At 52.2% G+C, this 26,738-nt stretch overlaps 2 protein-coding genes and 1 pseudogene across 3 annotated transcripts; 1 reads left to right on the plus strand and 2 right to left on the minus strand.

Moving 5' to 3' along the window:
- Positions 1-1,535: 1,535 nt before the first annotated feature.
- On the minus strand, positions 1,536-3,139 carry LOC118669085 (annotated as a pseudogene).
- NEIL1 (nei like DNA glycosylase 1) lies at positions 1,904-12,844 on the plus strand. Of its 2 annotated transcripts, XM_036349529.1 has the most exons (10): positions 1,907-3,592; positions 4,560-5,011; positions 9,267-9,386; positions 9,480-9,543; positions 9,812-9,911; positions 10,283-10,410; positions 10,785-10,812; positions 10,978-11,039; positions 11,209-11,371; positions 11,541-12,844. In XM_036349529.1, the coding sequence occupies exons 2-10, from the start codon at positions 4,578-4,580 to the stop codon at positions 11,555-11,557; spliced, it is 1,116 nt and encodes a 371-aa protein (XP_036205422.1). In that variant the 5' UTR covers positions 1,907-3,592; positions 4,560-4,577; the 3' UTR covers positions 11,558-12,844. The 2 variants fall into 2 exon arrangements, with proteins under 2 accessions (XP_036205432.1, XP_036205422.1); XM_036349539.1 differs by lacking the exon at positions 9,267-9,386 and having other exon boundaries at positions 1,904-3,592.
- MAN2C1 (mannosidase alpha class 2C member 1) lies at positions 12,430-25,096 on the minus strand. Its single transcript, XM_036334980.1, is given in 35 exon segments — positions 12,430-12,527; positions 12,530-12,543; positions 12,613-12,712; positions 12,796-13,136; positions 13,233-13,293; positions 13,296-13,341; positions 13,668-13,805; positions 13,914-13,945; positions 13,948-14,022; positions 14,025-14,251; positions 14,494-14,547; positions 14,549-14,577; positions 14,739-14,764; positions 14,767-14,833; positions 15,021-15,169; positions 15,268-15,353; positions 15,479-15,503; positions 15,506-15,599; positions 16,163-16,223; positions 16,532-16,658; positions 16,661-16,748; positions 16,854-16,882; positions 16,885-16,942; positions 17,169-17,285; positions 17,409-17,501; positions 17,810-17,920; positions 18,082-18,160; positions 18,162-18,186; positions 19,166-19,194; positions 19,355-19,513; positions 21,263-21,332; positions 23,859-23,980; positions 24,320-24,442; positions 24,689-24,827; positions 25,087-25,096. Coding segments are annotated over 35 exon segments (3,102 nt in total).
- Positions 25,097-26,738: the final 1,642 nt, after the last annotated feature.

A 26,738-nucleotide genomic window follows, 5' to 3' on the forward strand; every position in this document is an offset into this window, starting at 1 on the left:
ATAGGAGCATCTCTAAATAGAAGGGAAATGATGAAAGAAGGAATCTTGAAAAGAGTAAAAATATACAGTAGACTTCTATGTTACCACAGAATCCCACAGACACTTCTCTCATTGCATTAGTAAATATTAGTAACAATGCATTGTAACTTTTTATTGACTCATTTGCCTCTTTGCCCAGCCTGAGTTTCTTAAGGATGAGAATTGTGTTCCATAGTTGAATAGCCCCAATGCCTAATAAAATACTCTTTCAGTAATGGGGGTGGGTTGGGGTAGGGAGGGATATGGACTGCAATGGATTTAAAGATGTTGACTGCAATGAATTTAAAGATGTTGAGTGTAAAAAATTAAAATCTGAGTCCAAATAAATAAATAAATAAATAAATATAAAATCTGAGTCCATAAAAAGTCCCTGGACCCTCCAAAGGAAGAAAAACCACACCCACAAATCAATCCTAATTTGTCACCATTGGATGTTGTTATTGCACCAAATTCTTAGTCTGAAAATTGATCATTAAATGAAAGGAATTTAACATTTATCCTGTCTTTTTCGCATTTCAGCATAACCATATAGCCCTAGTCTTTACAAAAAAATTCCAACTAATGTTGATGGAATAACAGAATTAGAAAATAACCATTTTGTGACTCCTAATTAAGTACTTGATTGAGGCAGGATTATCAAGAATGCTAAAGTCATATGGTAAAAGGTGACTGTGATATGAAACTGGATATTTCGGATACTAAGAATAACTTTTTAAGAAAATACATAATCCTTGGTTGGACTCTGCCTTGAACAAATAGCTATAAAAGACATTTTGGGAACAAGTAGAGAAATTTGAATGTGGATTAGGTGTTAGATGATGTTAAGAAGTTATTGTTAATTTTATTAGGTATGATAAAGGCAGAGATTTTCAGTGTGCCGAGGCATGCTGGTGTGCTGCAAGAATTTTTAAAACATGCAATTCCAGCCCTAGCCAGTTTGGCTCAGTGGATAGAGCATCAGCCTGCAGACTCAAGGGTCCCAGGTTCGATTCCCTTCAAGGGCACATGCCTGGGTTTTGGGCTTGCTCCCCAGTAGGGGACATGCATTAGACAGCCGATCAACAATTCTCTCTCATCACTGATGTTTCTTTCCCTCTTCCTCTCTGAATTCAATAAAAGTATATTTTAAAACAAAGCCATGCAATTCCTGCTATTTAGTCAGGGCACTGACCTCTTTTTCTTTAGATTGTCAAATTAAAACATGACAACAGCCAATACAACAATAGCCATCCAGTGTGAATGAATCAATGTTAAACCTATTTTTTGTCAGATTGGAAAAAATACACTTTTTGGTGTGACACAGAATTTTCGTAGTTAATGTGTGCCATGAGATGAAAAAAGTTGAAAATCACTGGATAAATGTATTGTGGCTTTGTAGGAAATTGCTTTTTAGAGATGCATGTTGAAATATTAGGGATGAAATGTCATAATTTGTCTAATTTACTTTAAAGTACTTCTCCCAAAATAAATGAATTAATAGATGAAGGAAGGAAGAGTCAGAAGTCCTAGTATGAAGGGCGCAGATCATGACTATTGGTCAGGCACACTTAGGAAGAAACTTACAGAGGCCTCCTGAGGCCTGACCTGACCTGACCTTGCTTGGTCTGTCCTCACCTCCCAGCACTCTCCCAGTTACACTTCAGCCACACAGGCCTTCTTTCAATGAGCCCATTGCTTTCCTTCCTCCAGGCCTTTGCACTGGCCATTCCTTTCATCTGGCATGTTCTCTCTCTCTCTCTCTCTCTCTCTCTCTCTCTCTCTCTCTCTCTCTATATATATATATATATATATATATGTATATATATATCTTAAGATTTTATTATAAATTTATTTCACAGGCCACATGGAAATAAAAGGACTATGAACAGTACCTTGAGAAACAGCTGAGGAAGGCCAAGATGGGCGCATTCCTTGGGGAGGGGCCCCTGTAAGGGAAACCAAACAATCTGTTGAGACTCCAAAATCGTAAGAAACAAATAGGTCTGTGGTAACATTGCCCTGGGGAACTGGGCCCATGCCTCTGTGAAGCTACTTCCATAACTCTGTGGCCAGGGGTCAAAGAAGTCCTCACATTCCTAGGGGAGGGGGCTGCATATGCCCACTGAAGTACCTCCTCCAGGAGGATACCCTTAGGGGGACCAGTGAGAAGCCTCATACCAAGAGGTGGGACCATCATGCCTGGAGGGGTGTCCCTCAGCCCATAGGTGGGGAAGGACCCCCATGGCCAGGTCTGTACTGGGTTAGGGCCCCTGCAATACTGGCAGTGGCAGCAGCTGCAACAGTGCCTCTTGCAGAGTTGGGATGGCCCCATGGACTGGCCTGGCATGTCCTGCAGACACCTGGGGCATGGGAACACCAGGTAGGATGCCTTTGCCAGCAGCCTTACCAATCCCCGGGCCCCCAGTAGCTCCAGCAAGTGGCACTAGGGCAATGCCAGTATCTTTGGGAGGAGGTCCCTCTACTGTCATTGAGACCAAGTTTTCCCTTTGAAGCCGCTCCAGACTGAGTACTCACTTCTCTTTCTGCTTGACTTATTGAATTCATCTCAATCACATTGGATCAAATTCATATGCTTGTCGAAAACCTTGTGAAGGTGCCAATATAGTACCATTCTGCAGGGTGCACCTCATCCTGTAGTCAATGTGCTGCATGCAGCATCTTGCTGCTCTTGCCCACAGCCGTGTTGGTGGCTCCGATTCCCCTAGCATGTGCCAGCCCCACTCTTTGCTGGCTACTTCTGAGGTCTCAGCCTGTCACTGCAGAGAGACCCTACCCCCACAGAACCACCTGTCGTGGGTTCTGCTTTCTCGCCTGTTTTTTGTTGCTTGGCTGCATTTCTTACCCACAGGCGGTAATGATTCTGTTTATAAGTGATGTGTGACTGTGCGTTGATACTTAGTGCCACCACTGGGTCCCCAGGGCCTGTGTTTATCGCGCACCTGCGTGCTCCCTGCGCACATCTGGCAGGAGCCTCTGCTTAGGGACAGGGATGCTGTTTCAGGCTGGGAGTGCTGACCTGTCACTAGCCTGGTGACTTCTCCAGCCACGGACAGCTGCGACGCAGGACCTCGGACCTCACCCCGGATCCCGCAGGCGCCATCTTCCCAGCCAGGTGACTGCCCCAAAGCCTTTCCTACACCCCGGACCTTCAGCTCCGGGACCCCAACCCGAAGGCCTGGGCCCCTGCCCCAGGAACTACATTTCCCAGCGGGCGCTGGAGCAGCAACCGGTTTGGGATGTGCTCTTCAGCACGGCTCCGCCCCTGGACTGCAACCCCCTAGTGGCCGCAGGTTGGCGGAGAGGGACGTAGGGCGCAGGTAACCCGGCGGGAGACGGCTTCCGGGGTGCGTATCGCAGACTGAAGAGAGGATGGGATTTGGCGGCTTTGGGGAGCAAGGGAGCCAGGGTGTACCGAGGACAGGCAGCGGGAGTGAGTGACAAGGATTGGGGGAGCGAGCCAGAGTGCCCGCCCTCAGCAGAACTAGGAATCTGGGCCTTCACCTTTTCCAGCAGCGCGAACCCTCTCGAGTGCCGGGTCCCAGACTGCTTGAAGGTATGGGAGGGGAAAGGAGTCTGCCCTGGCTAAAGGGCCCCTCTGCCCGACCACATCTGCGCCTTCGATCCCTCAGCGTCTCGGGGGTGTGTGGGGGGCGGGGTGGGGGAGGCGGGTGGAGGGGGAGGGAGGTAAGCGGCAAGCTCCCCTCCTCAGCCAGGTGGCCAGGGGTAAGGAGAGGAGGTGGAGCAGGTTCCCCTTGGGCCTAAGCGCCGAGCAGGGCGTGTCCTGTTCGATCCTGGACCTTTAGCCTGGAGCTCTGCGAGACCTTCCAGGCGCAGACGTACCTAGAGACTTCTGCATCCCCTCCTCCTGTCCTGACTCGTCCTCACTGCCAGCTGAGCCTCTCTGAACGTTAGTTTTCCCAGCTCCCAACTCCCAGGTGCGGTCATGCTCATTCCCTCAGGGATTATGACAACAGATGAGGTCGGTTCTGAGCGGTGCGGTGAACAAGCTGAGCGTTCACTGGAGAGGTAGAGGCAGACAACAGCCAATTTCAGATTTGGGAGTGCCATGAAGAAAAGAAAACGTGTCTGGTGGCTGCTGGGGTGGAGAGGCTACTTCGGAAGGGTGACCAGGGAGGGTGGCTCAAGTGCTCCGAGACTGAAGGGACAGCAGAGGCAAAGGCGTGGGGGTGAGAGAGCAGTGCGCTTGGAGCAAGTGAGTGAGGGGGAGCCTGGGAAGAAATGAGATGACAACATGGGCCCAGGAAGGATCTGGACTTTATTCTAAAAGCAGCGAGGATTCATGGGAGGTTAATAAAGGCACTCACGCTCTCCCAGCCTGAACTTACCAGTGCCATGGGCTTTCCCAGCATTTTCAGTTGGGGGCCAAGGGCTGTGGCCAGGCCAGCAGAATTTTCTGCCAAACCCAGCTGTCCATGATCCCCTGATTGGCAGGGCCCTCCTTTGTGAAATGGGGGTGATGAATCCTCTCTCACAAGGTGCACACCTGTTCTAACTTACAGCCATCCTCCCCCAACAAAATGCCTGAGGGCCCTGAGCTGCATCTGGCCAGCCAGTTTGTGAACGAGGCATGCAGGGGGCTGGTGTTTGGCGGGTGTGTGGAGAAGTCACCCATCAGCCGCAACCCTGAGGTGCCCTTTGAGAGCAGTGCCTACTACATCTCAGCCTCAGCCCGTGGCAAGGAGCTTCGATTGACACTGAGCCCCCTGCCTGGGGCCCAGCCCCCACAGGAGCCACTGGCCCTCATCTTCCACTTTGGCATGTCTGGATCCTTCCAGCTGGCACCCAGCAATGCATTACCACCCCATGCCCATCTGCGCTTTTACACGGCTCCTCCTGGTCCCCAACTCACCCTCTGCTTCGTGGACATCCGCCGCTTTGGCCACTGGGAGCTCACGGGCGAGTGGCAACCAGGCCGCGGGCCATGCGTCTTGCTGGAGTATGAACAGTTCAGGTAGGTGAGGGGCAAGTCCCAGACCCTTCTGAGCCTCCCTTCCTTCCTCTGTAGACCAAGACAGTGTATTTCCCTGGAGACAGCTCCCTGAGCTAATGGATATGAAAACCCAAAACTGATATGGGAGGAGGTAGGGGTGAGGTGAATAGGTAGGCATGCCCTGAAGACATAGACAGTTACTGTGAGAGCTGAGGCTGGATCAGTGCCCCACACTGCTTCTTGGTGCCCTCAGGAGGCCCTTAGAAAGGTAGAGGGTTTTAACAACATAAAAGAAGGGAGGCTGAGCCGGAAGGAAGGTTTTCAAGGTAGTGGGGAGGGAACTGCCTAATGACATGGTTTCTGCATCAGGTTTTGTGGTCTCCCACATTGTCTGCCCACTGGTCTGTGTCTCATCGTCTCCTCACTGACTGTCTTCTACCTGGGATGTGATGCAGGTCACTTACGATGGCAGTGTCAGCCACTTTTCTTCCTCTAAAGAGGAAATGTGTATGAGTCTCTGCTTTGTGCCAGGCCCCGCTATAGGTGTTGGGGAACAGCAGAGATCAAGGGCTGAAGTTCAGGCAGGGCAGGGAAGACAAGGAAACAAACTAGATTAATTCATATAGACACATTTCTAAAAAATCCAAATCCAAGTGGGAGAGAATGACTTTTGGCCAGGAAGGGGATAAGGGGAGGCACATTAGGAAAGATCACATTCTAGGAAGTGACATTTGAGCTGAGACCTGCTTGAGAGCCAGCCATGCAAAGCTCCAGAGCAGTGGTTCCCAACATGGGGCACACAACCCATAGGGGGGCAACTTGATTTTTAAGGGGGCAACTCGAGAATGAATTAACAGTGAATCTGGTATTTCTTATGGTTCTAGGGGCTCATATACAGTATATAAATATATATTGACATATTTGTGCATTTCAGTTATGTTTTGGAACTTTATTTGCAATTTTTTCCATATCACTTCATATTATTATTTTTAAAACAATTTCTTAGTGATTTCTTCCTCAGTACTTCAACTGTCCTTTCATTCTTTTATTTTTCTCTTTCATGGATGCCATGTTCTTTGGAAGCTTGTTTAGACCAAGTTAGTGGCCTTTTAGGCTTCCTCCACGTCAATAATAAGAATTATGTCACAGGGGAGGGGGGAGAGGCACCAGGATTTTAGAGATGCTCAGGTGGGGCGTGGCTAAAAAAAGGTTGGGAACCACTGCTCTAGAGGAAGAACATTCAAACTGACCAGCACCACAGATGCAAAGGCCTGGAGCACATTTGGTAGATCCTCCCTACCTTGGGGACTGCCCACCTTCACTTGACCCTTAGTGAGACTTAGCTGCCCACTGTGGGTCAGGGCATGTCTGGTGCCACAGGAGGCAGTTGACTCCTGGCCTTCCTAGGCAGGACCCCAAGTGCACCCACAGGGAAACATCTGTGGCCTTGGATTCCTCCACTCACCTCTCCTGGGGAAGAAATCACTAAGAAATTGTTTTAAAAAACCTATATAATAAAAGAGAAACATGGTAATTAGCCGTACATCCACTACCCTTCCCATTGGCTAATCAGGGCAATATGCAAATTAACTGCCAGCCAAGATGGCGGCTGGCAGCCAGGCAGCTTGAAGCGAACATGAGACTTGCTTGCTTCAGTGACGGAGGAAACCAACGTTCCCCGCCTGCCTTGCCGGCCTCTGAGCTTGCAGTTTGAAACATTGTTACAAATATAGAAGCTAAACAAAACCCCAGAAACCTGCTTTCAGCTAGCCGGGATCTCAGAGCTGGAGTTGATACAGTGTTTCGATTATAGAACCCAAACAAACCAGATACCTGCTTTCAGCAGCAGAGGCCTCAGAGCTAGAGCCAGAGCTAAAGCTAGCCCAGAATAAAAAAGAAAAAAAGGAGCAGTTGGGAGCTTCAGTCACCCGCCAGCCTGAAAACAGCCCTCAGCCCCTCACCCAGACTGGCCAGGCACCCCAGTGGTGACCCCCACCCTGAAGGGTGTGTGACCAGCTGCAAACAGCCATCATCCCCTCACCCAGGCTGGCCAGACACCCCAGTGGGGACCCCCACCCTGATCCAGGACACCCTTCAGGGAAAACCAGCCAGCCCCCACCCATGCACCAGGCCTCTATCCTATATAGTAAGAGGGTAATATGCCTCCCAGCACCGGGATCAGCAGAGCCGCGAGGCCTCCCAGCACCAGGATCAGCGTGACAGGGGGCAGTGCCCAAACCCCCTGATCGCCCTGCAGCTCTGTGTGTGACAGGGCGCGGGGCCACAACCTCCCTATTCGTGACAGGGGAAGGCGCCCCAACCCCCTGATCAGCCCTGCTCTGTGCCTGATAGGGGGAGCTCCCCAACCCCCTGATCGCCCTGCGGCTCTGTGTGTGACAGGGTGTGGAACCCCAACCCCCCTCACCCCCCCCACGGGCCCTGCTCTGTGTGTGACAGGGTAGAGCCATAACCTCCCCATCGGCCCTGCCCTGAGTGTGACAGGGTGTGGTGCCCCAACCCCCTGATCCGCCCTGCTCTGTGTGTGACAGGGGGCGGTGCCCCAACACCCCTATCGGCCCTACTCTGTGAGTGACAGGGGGGAGCTCCTCAACCCCCTGATCGGCCCTGCTCTGTGCTTGACGGGGTACGGAGCCCCAACCCCCCTGATCCACCTGCTCTGTGTGTGACAGGGGGCGGTGCCCCAACTCCCCTATCGGCCCTACTCTGAGTGACAGGGGGGAGCTCCTCAACCCCCTGATTGGCCCTGCTCTGTGCGTGACAGGGTAAGGAGCCCCAACCCCCCTGATGGGCCCTGCTCTGTGCGTGACAGGGGGCAGTGCCCCAACGCCCTGATTGGCCCTGCTCTGTGCGTGACAGGGCGTGGCGCCACAACCTCCCCATCGACCCTGCCTTGAGTGTGACAGGGGGCAGTGCCCCAACCCCCCAATCAGCCCTACCCTGAGCGTGACTGAGGGTGGCATCGCAACCTCCCTAACCGTCCTGCTCTGTGCATGACAGGGGGCGGCGCCCCAACTCCCCAGTCAGCCCTGCTCTGAGCCCGACCAGGGGCTGCACCTAGGGATTGGGCCTGCCCTCTGCCACCCGGGAGTAGGCCTAAGCCAGCAGGTCGTTATCTCTCGAGGGGTCCCAGACTGCGAGAGGGCACAGGCCGGGCTGAGGGACCCCCCCCGAGTGCACAAATTTTTGTGCACCGGGCCTCTAGTAATAATATGAAGTGATATGGAAAAAATTGCAAATAAAGTTTCAAAACATAGAGAACTGAAATGCACAAATATGTCAATATATATTTATATACTGTATATGAGGCCCCTAGAACCATAAGAAATACCAAAGATTCACTGTTAATTCATTCTCGAGTTGCTCCCCTTAAAAATCAAGTTGCCCCCCTATGGGTTGTGTGCCCCATGTTGGGAACCACTGCTCTAGAGCGCTGCATGGCTGGCTCTCAGGTTAACTCTTGGCTAGCTGGATCTGAGGTTTCTCTCACAGAATGAGCATCTCAGTTATTTTCTTGGTCCTATAAGCTGGGGAGCCTTTAGAGAGCTAGTCACCAGGCTAACCTTCTGCTCTTTCCTTTACCCCAGAACTGTCTTCTGGTCCCTGTTTCAGATGCTTCTCAGGCCCATCACTGAGTCAGTCTTGCCATGACCCTTTTCCACAAAGAAACAAGATACATTTCTTCTTCACAATGTTGAGGAGAGATCCATGACCTTAGAGGTGGGGCAAGGATTGCTGGAGCCCTTACTCCCACGCACTTGCTGGGTGAGCTAGTACTAGCCTCATAAAATCTTTATGAGGTCTGGAGAAGAATTGACTCTTCAATGTTAACTCTTCGTATCTAAACATTCAGAAGTCCTAGATAGGGAGCTGTAAATTGTAGGCACACCTGAAGTCCCGTGATCACCTTGCTTTCAAAAATGCCTGGAGTCTGGTATCCTCTGGTGGCATTCACACAACAGATAAGACTCGTGTGTTCCCTTGAACTCGTTGCTTTTGATTGGAATTTTTCACCTTTGTAATGAATTAAAATTCCATATTGTTCTCATTTAACAGATAGGGAAACTGAGGTTATCCCTGCCAAAATAGCACTGAGGCTTGGAAAAGGGAAACTGAGACTCCCAATTTCCTTCCCCTTATACCGAGGAGCAGGTTCTCCCAAGGAGCAGGTTCTCCCAGTTCCTATCCCTCATCCATGGCAAGGAGGGGGGATGGGAGGGCAGAATGGGTCTCATGTGCCCAGACCGTGTCCCTCCAGGGAGAATGTGTTACGAAACCTGGCAGACAAGGTCTTTGACCGGCCCATCTGTGAGGCCCTTTTGGACCAGAGGTTCTTCAATGGCATTGGCAACTATCTGCGGGCAGAGATTCTATACAGGTTAGCATGCAGGCCATGGACACGAGGGCTGGGTTAGCTGGGTGCCCACATTCCCACTGCTTAGCATGTTTCTCTCTTTCTATCCCATTGTAGGCTGAGGATACCCCCCTTTGAGAAGGCCCGCACTGTTCTGGAGGCACTGAAGCAGCACAGGCTGGTGAGGGTGCAGGGGAGGAAGGCACACTCACCTACCAGTGAGGCCTGATAGGATTATGGGCTGGGTCTGGTGTCTCGTGTAACCCAAGCAGCTGTTAGTTTTTCCTTCTCTATAATGTGTGTGTGTGTGTGTGTGTGTGTGTGTGTGTGTGTGTGTGTGTGTGTGTTGGGGAGGAGGGGAATGAACCATCTCTGAGTCCTGCCAAGCTCAGAGGAGATCTGCTCCTGATGGATCAGCTGCCTTCTGAGTGGCTCTGCCCCTTTTCCAGAGCCCCAAGTTGACCCTGAGCCAGAAGATCAAGGCCAAGCTGCAGAACCCAGATCTGCTGGAGCTGTGCCACTCAGTGCCCAAGGAAGTGGTCCAGCTGGGTGAGGCCCGGGAGCCAAAGATGGCCAACTACCTGTGTTGGCATATTGTATAACCCTGGGACAATTGCTGCCCTTCTCAGGGCCTGGTTCCCTGCCTGGGGAATGGAAGTTTGTAGACCTAGTTGTTGCTAAATGGACTAGGCCTCCTCACTTGTCAGGTGTCTGTCCTCCACGCTACCCATGAGGCAGGCAGGGCAAGGATTATTAACCCCACTCCAGGATGAGCAAGCCATGGCCCAGAGTGGAGAAGAGGTCACACAGCTGGAGAAGGGAGAGCCTTGGCCCCTGACTTAGTCCATCAGGCTCCCCCTCCTCCCAGCCTCAGTCTGCCCTCTAGCCCTCTAACCTCTGTCTGGCTCCTCTGTCCACAGGCGGCAAGGGCTATGGGCAAGCGAGAGGGGAGGAGGATTTTGCACCCTTTAGAGCCTGGCTGCGGTGCTATGGCATGGTGGGCATGCGCTCCCTGCGGGACCGGCACGGCCGTACCATCTGGTTCCAGGTTTGGGTCCTAATGCTCACACAGGCAAACAGAAATCCCAAAGAGGCGGGTGTGGCAGAGACCTGGGGTCACAGCCAGGCAGGCGATGGGATCTCTATCTAGACCCCCAAGTTTACACTGTCCCTGAGGGTCTCTAGGCCTTCCCTATGTTATGCCTCTCCCCTCCTCTGAATCCCAGGGTCCCAGCTAGTAGAGCAGCACAAAGCAGGGTGGCCTTGATGTTGGCTCTGACCTGGCAGGGAGTGGGTAGTGAGAGGCTTCCTAGGGGAGGATTACAGTAACCTGGAAAGATAGGTGTGAGTCCTGCTTCTCCAAGGGAAAATGACCCCTGTCCCAACCGGGCTGATTCCTGAATATTCCCTGTTCCATTTTAGGGGGATCCTGGACCTCTGGCACCCAAAGGTAAGGTACTCCTAATACAGTAAGCTAAGAAAGCAGAAAGGATATGTTGCCCGCAAGGGTTGCAGCAGTCTCTGGTGCCCACTCCAAGAGTCACCCCAAAGTGGGAGTCTGGAGAAAGGGCCCAAGGCCATAGGACCTTGCAACCCCAGCATCAGTGTCCTTCAGGGGGCAAGTCCCATAAGAAGAAATCCAGCGGAGCACAGCGGGGTCCTGAGGATGGAGTGGAGGTATGGCTCCCTGCTCCTAACTCTTCCCTGAAATCTCCCCTGCCCTGGCCAGACCTCCCAAACCAGACTTTTGGACAACTGTCTTCTGTTAACAATGGGGGGCGATGGTGGGTCCTAACCAACCTCTGAACTGCTCAGTATCTCAGGAACCTGTCTCTCCTCTATCCAGGATCATCCACCCCCAAGCAAGGCCCCTTCCAGGACACGAAGGGCATGGAGAGGCCTTCCTGAGCAAACAACAGCCCAGCAGCCTGAGGGGACCAGCCTCCAAGACCCAAAAGTCCCCCCAGTCACTGAGAAAGGGAAGAGGAGAGGGCGAAGGGCCAACTCAGGTGGGCCTTCCTGAGCATTTTCCTCTGGAGATGGAAGGGGCACCACCAAACGGGGCTTTCCAGAAGGAAAGGATGGCAGTACGGGCAGAGGTTACTTGTGGAAAGGAAGGCTGTCCGGGCAATCTTCAACCTGGGGTCTGAGTTGCCACCTCACCTGTCCTCCCCACAGGCTGCTGCAGACCTTAAAAGATAGACTGCCATCCCATCTTTGGAGCCTGAGGAGACCTAAGCCTCTTAGCAGGAGGATCTCCTTGCTTGCACCTATCCCTTCCCGCTGCCTTGCCTTGGATCTGGGGGCTTGTGTGGCTTTCTAGAAGCATGCAACAGGTTAAAGGGGCTAGATGCCTGTGACCTTGTGGCTGTTCCCCACATAACTATGTTTTTAATTGTGCCCACCATCCCCATTTTTTAAGCCCATGTGAAAAATGCTGTATTTTTAAAAATATAAATTGGTAAACTTCTTGGGCTGGCCAAGTTAGTTAGGCCTGTTGCCTGGCCCTGAGTATAAGAGGCCAACTCCTCAGCAAGGCAAACTGGGCTCCGTCACAGTCCTCAAGGTCCTGGCTCTCATAGGATAGTCTGCCTCTTCAGGGACAGCCCTCAGAGGTGGTGCAGAGACCCCTCTCAGGAAGCCCAGGCTCCATAGCTCCTCCAGTCCAGGATTCCTCAGGGCCTGGGGTTGCTCCCCAGCCTGGCCAGACTAGTTAGTACTCCCCTCCTAGTGGGGGCTAGTTGGAACCCACCCAGACCCGGGCCCTCTGCCTGCTGACACACGGGAGGGACTTCTTATCTCATGCTCTTATCTTGTGGTCATCCATATCCCCACTTGTGGGGGCTGCAACCCAGACCCTGCTGCACACACAGATCACCTTAGATTTTGCCCCTGTCCCCAAATGCCCAGGAAAGACTTCTCTTCTCACAGCCTTGAGGACTTGCCTTAAGGGGAGAGAGCAGGAGTTACCAGCAGGGCTCCTGAGCCAAAGATTTATTGTTGCTTAGGGCTGGAAAGGCAGTCAGGCCCCAAAGCCTTCCACAAAAAAATCCTGCCCTCTAGAGACTCAGTTCAGTGGAGGTTGCAGCTTGAGCCATAGAGACTGTACTTGGAAGGGAGAAAAGGTGAGTTTTAGGCCAGTGTCCCTAAGGGGCAGGTGGCCAGCTCCAGGAGGTCACAGCTGCAGACCATGAGGGACCATGAAGACTCTGTGAGGGCAGGGCTCCTCTCTTCCCTGCATCCCACTCACAGGAGGGCCTCCTGAACTGGCAGCGACATTTGCAGCCAGCAGTCCACGTGGCTGCCATGGGCCTCATACAGCCTGAGCACCAGTGTGTGGCCCTTGGGGGCTGGCTTCAGTCTGCTGAGGGAAGTGGGTGGTGGGCAGGGCCAAGGGTGGACCCAACCAGGACCCCGCCCCACCCTATCTCACCCCTTGCCTGCTGGACGGTCTCCAGCACCACCTGGAGGAAGACACAGTGAAGGCACTCCAGCAGCATCAACAGCAGGAAATTGAGGCTGTAGGCTGCTTGGGTAACGCCAGCATCTTGGAAGGAGCCTGGGCAAGGGCCGGAAAGGAACCAGTGGTGCAAAAGGGGGTAGGGGCGGGCACAGAGCTGCTGTTTCCCCCACTGACTGTAGAAAAAAAACCGAGGTTTGGCGAAGAGCAGAGAAGGGGCAAGGCAGCACTCACCCTTGTGCGGCATCAGCACATATGTGAACTCATGGCGCCTCACGCCAACAGTGGCATCAGGGGCCTTAGGTGCCCGCAAGCTGCGGGGAAGGAGAGAATGGGCCGGGCTGGAGTTCTGGCTAGGGGAAGACCCACACCTCCATGCCGGCTCAGAGCCTGGTGGGCACACCACTCACAGCGAGAGGCTGAGGATGCTGCCCCGAACTGATGCTCTGTACTTGCAGTCATTGAGTAGGCCAGCCCAAAGCTGTACTCCAACAGGTCCATCCAGCTGTGGGCCCACACCTGAAGAGCACATCCCAGACCCATCTTTTACTCCCATCACTAAAGTGGCAAGCTCTGGGACCCCGGGATTGAATTCCAGTTCTCACAATAAGAGGCCCTGGACACTACCCAAACTGTCTATGCCTCAGTTCCTCATCTGTGAAATGGGGAGAATAGTATTTAGCCCACCAAACAGGCACGGGTATCAAACTAAACATAAAGAATTTAGCACAATGCCTGGCACACATGTTAGGAACCAGCAAATATTGCTCCTCCTCAACCCATTCTACACAAAGAGTCTCTCCCCAGCCAGGGAGAATCCAAACCTCACCCCACCCATGTCAGACCTCAAATCAAGCCCAGTCTCAAGAGGTGGTATATTGGGTGGGACGCTACAGATGCCCAAACTAAACCTCATAGGTGGCCTGGGGGTTCTGCACACAGGCAGGGAACTCCACCTTCAGAAATTTGTGGGTTTCATGCACCTGGAGTGGGGGTAAAGGGTGAGGAGAGGGAGACACACACACAGGCCTGGGGCTAGCCCTTCCTGACTAGCCACACCTAGGAAAGGCAACCACCACCCTATCCCCTACTATTTCGGTGTGGAAGTGGACATAGGGCAAACGACGTCCAGTACAACCTCCTGGCTGAGCTGACTGTGGGGGCTGATCTGCAGTAGGAACCAGGTGCTGCCCCGCACGCGCCCTCAGCACCCACTGCTAGGGTCCCTGCCTGGCTCAGCACTGGCTTCCTGGGGGATGTGCGGGAGGTGCTGAGCTAGGGCCAGCTGATGGAGAGGCCAGTAGGCCTGTATGCCCACCCCCCATCGTGTCCCGGGTGGTACTCCATGATGTCCCACGCATCCCAGCACAGGGGGACATCATCAAACAGCACAAACTGGTTTCCCACAGTGCCTTTGGCAACAGCCTCCCTGGAAGGAGATGGGGACTGCAGCTTTACAACGTGATCTTGGTTTCTCTAGAAGTTCAAGGTGGGGTGGGAGGTAGGGTGAGTATGGTTAGGGGACAGGGATCTCCCCAGCCCAGCCTGCCCTGCTCCATGAGATGGATCCCAGCCCAGAGCCACAGGTGGGCTGTTGAGGGCAGTGCTGGCCAAGGGAATAGGGTCTGGGACCATCTTCCAGACAGGGAGAGGGCAGTGAGGGGCTGACACCTGCCGGAGACTACCAGCACCAGGGATGTCAGGCGGCCAGTCGGGTCCAGCCTCACCGTTGTCCAGAGTCACAGAACCATCAGTCTTGGCAGAAGGGGGCCTTGAAACAGTTGGCAGGGGCTTCCCACAACCAATAGCCCCCCACTCCAGCTGCCTTACCACTTACTCCAGCCTGGGAAGCTCAGAACCCCCATGTTGTTAAGCCCCTTCCCAGCCCTGCCCAACCTGGACTTGCCAGCACTCACCTCTTGCACAACAAACACAGGCTGCAGGGCTGCAGTGAGGTAGGGGCAGGAGCAGGAGTATAACCCATGCTGGGCACTGTCACCAGGGCTAGGGATGAGGCCTGGACATCAGTGCAGCCTCCCTGAATTTTCAGGAGCCTCACTCTGGGATGGGGGGATACTGCTACTGCTATTCTCCAGCCTGGGGCACCTCAGGGCAGAGATTCCCAGGAGAGTGTCCCCAACTCTCGGTCTGGACTCCTGCTGTAGTAGCGACCCCTCTCCCCAGCTCCTATCCAGGCTGTGGGTCCTGTCAGGCCTGGGCAGGGCCAATACTCCAGTGGGCTTCCAAGGCAGGGTATTTACAATGAGGAGGTCCTGGGCACCTGGCTCCCCAGCTCACAGGGCTGCAGCCGCAGCACTGAGCAGTGTATTGCCATGGAAACGAATGTCTAAGGAGAAACTGGTTGGTCATGAGTGGGCAATGGGTCTAGGTAGGATGACCCAAGTGTCCCATAGGAGAGAGCAGCGGGAATGTTCTCAGCCTAACCTTTGTAGTGGCACTTGGCTACTTCTGCCACCAGCTGAATGCAGCTTCCAGTCACCACATCATGGAACTCGTTCAGGATCAGGAGTATGCAGGGGCCAAGGGCAGGGATGGGGAAGGCCAGGATGCTGGGAAGAATGAAGGCTGGGAAGGTCAGCCACAGAGGTTTCTCGGGTGAAATCAGGTGGGTGACAGGGGGCAAAACCAGGCTGACCTCCAGAGGTCCTGCAGGTGGGCTGTGGGTGTAGAAATTGGGCACTACAGACCAGGGCCAGACTGCTGAGCAGCTCCACGTCACGCAGGATGCGCTCACACTCCCGATTTCCTTTCTTGATCTGAGCCCCAGCCAGCGAGGAGGGTGAGTCTAAAGCAGCGGTTCTCAACCTGTGGGGCGTGACCCCTTTAGGGATCGAATGACCCTTTCACAGGGGTCGCCTAAATATATCCTGCATATCAGATACTTACATTACAATTCATAACAGTAACAAATTTACAGTTATGAAGTAGCAATGAAAATAATTTTATGGTTGGGGGTCACCATAACATGAGGTATTAAAGGGTCGCGGCATTAGGAAGGTTGAGAACCACAGGTCTAAAGTCTGCTTAAGTATCCCAGAATACCTTCCAAAGCCCTCCCTGGTTCAGAACCCCTGATGGCTCCCCAGGGCCCCGTGGATAAAGCCTCTTGTGGGTGACATGTCCCAAATACCTCCCTCCCTCAGCGCAAGCCTCCTCTAGGCTCCTGACCCACGCAGCTCTTGCTCTTCTCTAAACTTCTCCTCAAAGAACAAGCCTCCTCTCCCAGATCTGGGGGTGGGGGTCTGTCCTGTTTCCTTTACTGACCCTCTAGAGATCAAGGGCACACTCTCCCTGCTCGGCTGAGTGACTAGCTCCTGACCTGGGCGGGGTGGGTAGTGTAGGTGCCATTATGCAGCTCCAAGAAGAGCTCTCTGACCCACAGCTATCCCGGAGAAAAGACAGCTGCACCCTGAGGGAGAATGTGAGCCTGGGTCTCCCAGCCTTGGGGCCACATGACTCACCCTTGATCCACACCAGAGCAGACAAGAGATCCAGCCCCCAAAGAAAGAAGCACCCCCAGAAAGAAGCCAGCTCTGGAAACCCCAGGAGAGTTCTCTCTCTGATGAGTTTAAGCCCCTTCCCACCCTCAGCTTTTCTCCCACCTCACCCCCAAGGTAGAAATTGGGAGGAGCCCATGTACCAGGATTGGAGCAGGACAGGCCCAGCGGAGGGATTGGGCCAAATGGTTGAGCAGAAAGAAGGGCTCAAAGCAAGGGCTAAGCTAGCAGCTCAGTGAGGGCTATTAGTGGGCCAGGTTTGACCTGGGCAGCCATCTGTATTGTACGGCCGCTTCAAGCAGTCTACCATGATCTGAGGGGGCCACTACCTCCATCCCCAAAGCCAAAGAGGAAGGCACTATGGTTGGTCCGTCCTTTGTCCCGGTTTTTGGCCACTGTCTTTAGTACCTGGAGAAACAGGGGCAGATCAGCATGGTTCAGTCTAGGACAGGACACCCAGCCCTCTCCAGCCTACCTCCCTGCCCCCACCTTGGTCTCTAGGTACCCTCTCACCTCCTCCACACTGCCCTCTATTCCATATGAGGTGGGAAGTGGGCCAGCACACGGGAGCCATCCAGCCCTTCCCAGAAAAAGGTATGGTGCTACAGGCAGGCAGAGACACAAGTAGAGGCTAGTAGTGTCAGGGCTGAGGCAGAGTTGGGCCTTCCAGTCCTGCCCTGACCCTGGTGTGACCCTGGAGCAGGCACACTCTCTATTTGGATGGGGGTTGGGTGAGTTGTCCAGGACCCCTGAATAAGCCTAGGGAGAGATGAATGGGTCAGGTGGGACCCAAGCCCACTCTAACATGACCCACTGGGGTCTGCTCACTGGAAAGGAGTTCACCAAGTTCCAGCTCAGTTTTTGGCCCAGGAAGTGTCTGATGCCACATCTGCGCATGATCTGGGAAAGCTGTGCTGAGTAGCCAAATGTGTTTGGCAGCCAGAACTGCAGGAAAAGGGCCTCTGAGGCACAGGAACCAAGGATCTTGGCAGAGCAGCCCAAGCCTCAACCTCTCATCTCACCACGTTAAGCCCCATCTGCCTGAAGCCATAGCAGCTCCCAGCCTACCTCCAAGCACATCTTCCCAAACTCCTGCAGGAAGAAGTTCTGGCCCTGCAGGAACTGCCTCACCAACGCCTCTCCACTGGGAAGGTTCCCATCCTGGCAGTGAGAGAAGAGGGAGTCAGTCAGGGTCAGCACCAGATGGGGAATATGCAGGTACTTGGTCCACCCCACCCCTTAGGAGAAGCCATGGCTCTGACCCAGGAAGTATCTATTTCCTGCAGCCATTTATCTGCTGAAGGGAGCTTCTGGGCTGGGTTATGCAGACGGCCCGTCACAGTACTTGGGACCCTTCTCCCTCTTGGAGTCCCAGGGCTCGGAAGTCCAAGGACTAATAGTGCTGCAACAGAGAGGTTGTGAAGGGCCTGCAGAAAGCCCTAGGCTGAGGGTATGCAGACCGCCCTTACCATCTCCACCCAGGTGCCTCCCAAGGGTACAAACTGCCCATGGCAGGCAAACTCCTGGAGCCAGGCATACAGGCCAGGGTAGTGGTTCTTTACCTACTCAAGCTGCTGTGCCTGTGAGGCAGAAGGGGTAGGAGTTGTGCCTAGAGTAACAAGAACCCTACCTAGGGCCAAGTATCTGGGGAGCAGTGGGCAGTTGAGTCTGGGGAGGCCCTCAGAACCTCACTTTTAGACCTATTGGGTTTCTGGTGTCTCCACATGACTGTCCCTCTGACCTGGGAGCAGGCAAAGATGAACTCAGGGTTCCGCTCCATAAGCTGCACGGCTGTTACCCAGCTCCGGGCACATTTCCGCAGTCTCTTTGAAGGGCCAAAGCCAGGCTAGATGGGGAGGGGGACAGAGAGTGGAGGGAGAGCAGCAAGGTCCCCAGCTCCACATAGATCTCCAGCCTCACCTCTGTCCCCCAGCACCCTGACCAGGCCTAGCCTGGGTCTCTAGGGCAGTGATGGCGAACCTATGACACGCGTGTCAGAGGTGACATGCAAACTCTTTTTTGGTTGATTTTTCTTTGTTAAATGGCATTTAAATATATAAAGTAAATATCAAAAATAAAAATATGTTTTACTATGGTTGCAAATATAAAAAATTTCTATATGTGACACGGCACCAAAGTTAAGTTAGGGTTTTTCAAAATGCTGACACACTGAGCTCAAAAGGTTCGCTCTTCTCCCCTTCTTTGGTCAAACGTGGTGGGAGTACAGTGAAAGAGACAGTAATATGCTCTAGGGCAGGGGTCCTCAAACTTTTTAAACAGGAGGCCAGTTCACTGTCCCTCAGACCGTTGGAGGGCCAGACTATAGTTTTAAAAAAAACTATGAACAAATTCGTATGCACACTGCACATATCTTATTTTGAAGTAAAAAAACAAAACAGGAACAAATACAATATTTGTATTTGCATGTGGCCCGCGGGCCGTAGTTTGAGGACCCCCGCTCTAGGGTCTTCCTAGCGCTTCTCAGGCCCCTTTCCCTGCAAAGCCCTGTGATATCCCTCCTGAGCTACCACTTCAAATCAGTCCTACTAGGTGGCAGTAGGAGTGGGATAGGAAGGCAACCAGAGCTATCAGGTTAATTTTACAGGTCAGGAAATGGAGGCCCCAGGCCCTAGAATAGCCTTGCCCTTGAGGTTTAGACACCCTTGGAGAGGATCCCTTAGAGAGGATCCCCAACACATACTGAGGGATATCCCAGAATAGAGTGCACAGCTCCTCAAGATGGATCATGCCTTGTCAGCTGTCCTATATGAAGCACTACAGCCTCTCCTTCCTTACCAGTCCAGAGCCTCCACCCTCTTCCCCACACCTTGGCATAGCAGAGAAAGCCCTTGTTCTGTGGTCCAAAAACATCAGAATCAACACCTTGGGGAACCTGTTAAAAAATATGGATTTCCCATAAGCCTCACAGTCACTGAAAACTCATCAAGTTCAGAATTGAACCCCTGACCCTACCTAGAAAACCACCCCTGCACTTAAGCCCCCATCTCTATTACTTCAAACGAGGCCCAGGATGGGCAAGAACTTGCTGAGGTTTACACAGTGCTTCCAGGGCAATGTCCAGCTCAGCCCGGCTCACCTGGAACATCTTCTCTGGGTCTGCAATCATGGTGCCCTTCCTGGGTCCCAAGGCGACTTCCACGTAGAGGGTCAGGCTACAAACATGGGGAGGCAGTAATAGGCCAAGGGACTGGCAGAGACCTCTGGGGGCTTGAAGAGGGAGGACAGAGGCAGCATCCAGATGACCCCTCCCCATTTACCTCCAGGATCCCAGAGTATGTCAAGTTCATATACAAGAGGGTCAGAGAAGCACCAGCCTGAACCCATATGGTGATGAAAGCTCTATTATTAGCAAGAAGAGCAACTCATTCTGAAACTGTGTGATGCTACTGTTTAGCCCAGCTGTGGGCAAACTACGGCCCGCGGGCCGGATCCGGCCCGTTTGAAATGAATAAAACTAAAAAAAAAAAAAGACCGTACCCTTTTATGTAATGATGTTTACTTTGAATTTATATTAGTTCACACAAACACTCCATCCATGCTTTTGTTCCGGCCCTCCGGTCCAGTTTAAGAACCCATTGTGGCCCTCGAGTCAAAAAGTTTGCCCACCCCTGGTTTAGCCTTTTTTTTTTTTTTTTTTTTTTTTTTTTACCAAAGCTGTCTTTACAATGGGACTCAGAACCATCTTTGCACATTAAAAACATGTTTGGCCCAGCCAGTGTGGCTCAGTGGTTGTCGACCCATGAACCAGGAGGTCAAGGTAGATTACGGTCAGGGCACATGCCCAGGTTTGGGGCCTGACCACGAGTAGGGGGCATGCGGGAGGCAGCCGATTGATGATTCTCATCATTGATGTTTCTATTTCTCTCTCCATCTCCTTTCCTCTCTCTGAAATAAATAAAAACATACTTTTTTAAAAAGAGCCGAAACCAGTTTGGCTCAGTGGATAGAGCGTCGGCCTGCGGACTGAAAGGTCCCAGGTTCGATTCCGGTCAAGGGCATGTACCTGGGTTGCGGGCATATCCCCAGTAGGAGATGTGCAGGAGGCAGCTGATCGATGTTTCTCTCTCATCGATGTTTCTAACTCTCTATCTCTCTCCCTTCCTCTCTGTAAAAAATCAATAAAATATATTTAAAAAAAAAAAGAAAAAAAGAAAGAAAACATGTTCGGATTTCCCAGAGCAAAGACCCATCAGCCAACACAGAGCAGGCTGTTCTTTGTAGCCTCATATTGGGTTCTGGCACTGTTCTCCTCAGTCTTCAGAAACCACAGATGACTTATTCGGGGAAGCCCTCCCTATTCCTCCTCCCACCCCTCACCTCAGTCTGGAACAGAGTTCTCACATGAGCTCCGAGGGTTTTCTCTCAGAGCCCTCACCAGTTTTGCAATTGTGTATGTATGAGTCCTCTTGCCGTAGAAGACCATATCACTCACCATCACAGTCCCAGTGTCTGGAAGAATCAGATACACAGTATTCAGTAAATACTATAACATAAAATCATAATGTCTAAGAAAGTTTTTAATGGTGTAATAAATGTCCATGTTATAATATGGAATGAAAAAATTCAGGATACAAATATCAAGGAAATATAACCTAAACTAGTAAAAACTACACCGGGAAGAATTCCTGAGATGAATACTGAGATATAAATAATGGTCATCTCTAGGTGGTGGGATAATGGGAGGTATTTACTTCTTTGTACTTTTCTGTATTTACCACAAGGCGGCAAACATTTTTATAGGCAGAAGAAAAAAAATCCTGCTTTTAAAAAACAAACACTGAAGATTTGTGTTGGGAGTAGGTGTGTTTCCAAGATCATTCTGGGCTTCCCACTAATGTGTCCTCCCCTACTGATGTCCTCTCCCCCATAGCCTTGGTCAACCAGTGCTGGGATTCACTCACCTCCAAGGGTCTCCTTCTCCCAGCCTCTCAATCAGGATGTAACTGCTCTTCTCCCTTTCTTTGATCAAACGCGGTGGGAGTACAGTGAAAGAGACAGGGCCTGAGGTTTTTGGACAGTTCATGTTAAACATAAGCTAAGGGAATTCAAAACCCTTTGCTCAGACTCCAGCTTTGGCTTCTTTTCCAAGGCAAGGCCAAGACTGATAAATCAAGGACCCTTGCTTGCAAGTGCCCCATTCCCATGGCAGCCAGTACCATGACCACCAAATAGCACCAGCAGAAAAGCCCTTGGTCTTATGAGATGGGTCTTGGGCAGGCATCAAAAGATCTGGATATGGCTCCCAGTGGCCTCTGTACCCCTGAATAAGTATCAGAAGGGAAATTCTATAAAGTTAGGGTCAGGCTTGTCTCATTTCCTGCTATGTTCCCAGTGCTTAGCATAGGGCCTGGCCCAGAGAGGGCATTCAGGAGACATGTGTTGAGCCAATGGAGGGAGGGAGAGAGGGCTTTGTCATACAGGTAGGAATCCTACCTGAGATTGAAAGTCCACTTGGAATGGAAGATGTGCAAACTGAACAAGTGAACTAACCTCTATTTATCTCATCTTCTTAATCTGCAGTTATAAAGACCAACCACATAGGATGATAAAGATACTGTTAGATGCATAAGCAAGACACTTAATAGTGTTTAATAGTGGTTATACCTGGGGAATTGGGATGGGGTAGTGGGGAGATGTTTGAAAGTTTCCCCCCATTATATATCTACATTATAAAAGGCCAGGGGCTGTCACAACCTAAACGACCAGACGGATGACTGGTCACCAGGAAGTGCATGGAGCACCTCTTGGTCCCTCCCCCTCAGCCCACAGGCTATCACAGTAAGGCTGGCGGCTGGCAGGTGGGCACAGTGAGGTTGTTAGGCCCTTGGCCCAGCTGGGGCCAGGCCAGAGGCCTAACGTACTTGCCTCTGCCGTGGCAGCTGCAGATCAGGCCCAGAGAGAGAGACAGGGCCTGATCCGCAGCTGCCACGGAGGCTGTGGATCAGGCCCAGAGAGAGGCCCGGAGATAGGCTCAGAGATGCTGACTGGCATAGAAACCAACCAATCAAAACCTAATCTGGGTGAACTGCGAAGGCAGAACCTAAGGTGGAAACTAAGGAGGGGTTTTAAGGGCAACAGCTGTTTGGCGTAAGGTGTAAGAAAGTGGTTCAATTTTTTAATGACCGGTGCATATGGCTGGCTATCAGTCCAGATATAGGGATTATGTATTTTTGTCTGCCAAGAGAATCTCCTCCTGCTGAAAGAGACATTCCCCTCCATTTAAGCAATCCTATCCTATATAATCTATCTATACTAATAATTTATACTAATAAAAGGGTAATATGCTAATTAGACTGGGTCAACCGGCTATCTTCCGGACGTCCGATTTCCTTCTGGACAAAGCCATGGTGGTGGGGGCCGAGGCAGAGGCAGTTAGGGGTGGTCAGGCCGGCAGGGGAGGGCAGTTGGGAGCAATCAGGTGGCAGGGGAGGGGAGTTGGGGGTGACCAGGTCCGCAGGGGAGGGCAGTTGGGAGTGAGATCAGGCCAGCAGGGGAGGGCACTTGGGGGTGAGATCAGGCCGGCAGGGAAGGGCAGTTGGGGGCGACCAGACCTGCAGGGGAGGGCATTTGGGGGCAACCAGGCCAGCAGGGGATGGCAGTTGGGGGCAACCAGGCCGGCAGCGGAGGGCTGTTGGGGGCAAACTGGGTGGCAGGGGAGGGCAGTTGGGGGCGAGATCAGGCCTGCAGGGGAGGAGAGTTGGGGACCATCAGGCCGGCAGAGGAGCAGTTAGGGGTGATCAGGCAGGCAGAGGTGGTTAGGGTCAATCAGGCAGAGGCAGTTAGGGGTGATCTGGCAGGCAGGCAGAGTGGTTTGGGGCGATCAGGCAGGCAGGCAAGTGAGCGGTTAGGAGCCAGCGGCCCTAGATTGCGAGAGGGATGTCCCTGATTGGAGAGGGTGCAGGCTGGGCTGAGGAAACCCTGCCCCCCTGTGCACTGGGCCTCTAGTATTATACATAATAAAAAACTGTTTATTAAGAACTAAAGAGATGTGGTCTGTAAAGCCACTAGTCTGGCACCTAGCAAGGGGTTAATAAATGAAACTGCTATACTTATTATGATTAATAACCATATTCAGCCTAGCATGAGGTGGGCAACCCAGCTGGTGTGGTTCAGTGGTTGAGCATCAATTCCCAGTCAGAGCACATGTCCAGGTTGTGGGCTGGATTCCCAGGAGGCAACTGATCAATGGTTCTCTCATCATTGATATTTCTATCTCTATCCTTCTCCCTTCTCTGAAATCAATAAAAATACATTAAAAAAAAAGGTGGGCAGTAAGTGGCAAGGTTGATTTAGCACTAATTATGTTGTGACCCAAACACCATCCATTTAATTTACCCTATATGAGAGGACCTAACCAAGCACAGGGGCTCAAACAGCAACCTCCCCAGTCCTCAAATCCTTCTACCACTCTGCAGGCAGAGCCACTCAGCCAACTCTAATTTTTCCAGAGACCAGAACTGAAATGTGGCTATGCTGTCTCTGGGCCAAGGCTCCTTACCTGAACTGGTTCCCCATCATGCCACACCAGGCCCTCTCCATAGCTTTCCCAACGAAGGTGAACTTCCTGACCTACCCATGCCTCCAGGATGGTCAGCTCCACCTGGAACCAGGTCCACCATCTGCAAGAGAGTCACTTAGATGGGAGCCCTTTTCCTTTTGAAATAGTATTCTTGGATTAAGGGTCAGTAGGGGCTTGAGGCTTTCTCTGTGCATTACAAGGTAATCAGATTTGATGGACAAGAAGGGAGTAAGGTGAGGGAAAGAGGCAGAGCCAGAGGAGTGTGATCCGTCCTTGAGTGCCTTTCCTAAGGGGCGTCCAGGGACTGGGAGAAAGGGGAAAATGAACTCTTTCATTAAATCTGAGGGACCAGGGGCAGACAATGGAGGTGTGGTCCTTAGGAGTGAGCCAGCCCAGAGGGGCGACCACTGGCAGGGCCCTGCCTCTGGGCATTACCCACGTGGGTCCAAAGCTGTCACCGACCTGCGCAGGGCAGAAGTCCTGCTGGATTGCCTCCTGGTAGGGAAGCCAGGTTGTCAGGAAACTGGAGAGCACGGCCATCGGGCAGCTGTCCCCAAAGAGCCTGGGCATGGAGGGGCCAGCGGGCACGCGCTCAAAGTCAGCTTTCCACCTGGCAGTGGAACGCAGAGTCCTTCGATCCACGTTGGAGATGGCTGTTCCATAGCACAGCCTCCCCGGTCCCTCCTCCTGGCCATGCCCTGTCCATAGAGGGCGGGCACTTTATCCCTCAGTCCAGGTGGCTGTAGCTTGGGTTTAACCACAGAAAGTAAGGCTGAGGCCGGTGAACCAGGCCAGCTGGTGCCCTGACGGGTCACAGAGGTTATAGTCGTGGTAGAGTGGCGACACAAATTTCTCCACCCGCTCTAGCATAGTGCGCCAGTGCTTCAGGGTTGGCACCACCACCACCACTGCCGCCCGCCCACTCTTCTTGGAAAATCCCGGCGCTCCTGTGTGGCAGAACTAAAGGTTCTGGTGTGTGGACGGCTGCAGGCTGCTTTCTTACAACAGCCAGGCTCTCTGGGAAGCCCAGCTGCTCTGAACTTTGAGAGGGGCACTGAAAGAAGTGCTTCTTGAGGCTCTCCTCTATCACTTCTGGACTGGTGGGCCAGGCCACTTGGCAAATACCTAAATAAAATGGTAAGTCTGACGCTTAGCTTCTCGGAAAGCTCTGGGACAGAGATAGGGGGACCATTAGATGCAACAGACCACTCGGCATCAGCACCAACAGGTGGGAACCCTCTGGCCCTCCAGTGCCAGCCTGGCCTCTGGCTCCCTAGAGCCGCCATGAATGGATATGGTGTTGAGGGCTTTGCATCCCTGTAACCTCAGCTTCCTCTACTACCTTATTTTATGTACATGGCTGTTGGTCATCACCAGAAACTCTGGAAAAGTTTTGATTTGAGACAGCATGTTAGTCATAGCATTCAAGATCCTAATAGAATACTGTATTTCACTAAACAGGACTGAAGAGTTAAGAGAAGCCATAATGCCAGACACCTAATTTCATTTTCACATTACCCTAGTGGTCCATTGACAGCTTTTTTTTTTCCCTCTCCTAAGACGGCCAGGGAGTTCTTGTCTATAATATCATTAACAAAAATATATACACAGCATTAGCCCTGATATTTTAATGGAAATACTGACCAAGTTTACAACATTTCAAATGCAAACTACACAGAAGTGTATGACTGAGTACATAATACCAAGCATAATCCTATATAATAAAAGGCCAGAGACCAGAACTGGTTCCCCATTATGCCACACCAGTGGATGGTGAGCACTGCTCAGCCGGGCTCACGGCTAGCGAGCGCAGTGGCGGTGGCGGTAGCCTCTCCCGCCTCCAAGGCAGCGCTAAGGAGCAGCAGGCTGGCTTCTGGCTGGCGAGTGCAGAGGTGGTGGTGGGAGTCTCTCCCACCTATGCTGCAGGCGGGCAATAAGGATCAAGGGGACCCAGACTGTGAGAGCCCCAGACTGCAAGAGCGATGTCTGACTGCCAGCTTAGGCCTGATCCCCAGAGGTGGGGAGGGCGGGGAGGGGGAGAGAGGGGAGATCAGGCCTAAGCCAGTAGGCGGACATCCCCCAAGGGCTCCTGGACTGCGAGAGGGCACAAGCCAGGCTGAGGCACCCCACCCCCATGCACCAATCTTGTGCACCGGGCCTCAAGTTTAAAATAAAGATAACTTGCCAGCTATAATACAGGCTGGGTTTAGAGCTTGTAGCTCAGGTGTCAGAAGACAGGAGGGACAAAAATGCTGTTTGTGAAAACCATTTGGTGAAACTCCCCCTTCTTTTTCGTTACACTGGTAGGTTGAAGGTTTTCTCCTGAACTGGCTCTGAAACCCTATTCCCAACCTGCAAGCAGGTGCTCTGGACATAACCCTGTGCAGGGACAGCAACAGCTGGGCCCCATCTATTTCCCCCATAATTCCAAGTCAACATGATCTTTCTTGAGTGAGCAGAGGGGGATAGGTGAGCTAATTTCTGGGAAAACCTGAAGATTTCCCATCCGCAACCAGTACTTATCATTCCATCTCCAAGTCAGACACTGCCTCAGCTTCATCCTAGAATCTTCTCCTGCAAGGCTCTTTTACTACCATACATTTCTGGGTTCCACCTCTTGTGTTGTCTCCCCCCCTCACCACTCCCCACACACAAACAAACAAACAAAAAAATCAGAGAAGTCTACCATATATTTTGAAAGTCCAGAAGCTAAAAGTTTGTGGGGTTTGGAAGTGTGTGTTGGGGGTGGGAGTGTGTGGATTTTTAATAAAAAAGCAAACAAAACACTGTTGGTTACTTTGCAACTATGATTAGGGTAAATGGTTGCTGGAGGAAAATCCACCAGAAGTCCAGGCTGA

This window comes from Myotis myotis, unplaced genomic scaffold (genome assembly GCF_014108235.1).
Source record: "Myotis myotis isolate mMyoMyo1 unplaced genomic scaffold, mMyoMyo1.p scaffold_m19_p_1, whole genome shotgun sequence".
Lineage (NCBI taxonomy): Eukaryota > Metazoa > Chordata > Mammalia > Chiroptera > Vespertilionidae > Myotis > Myotis myotis.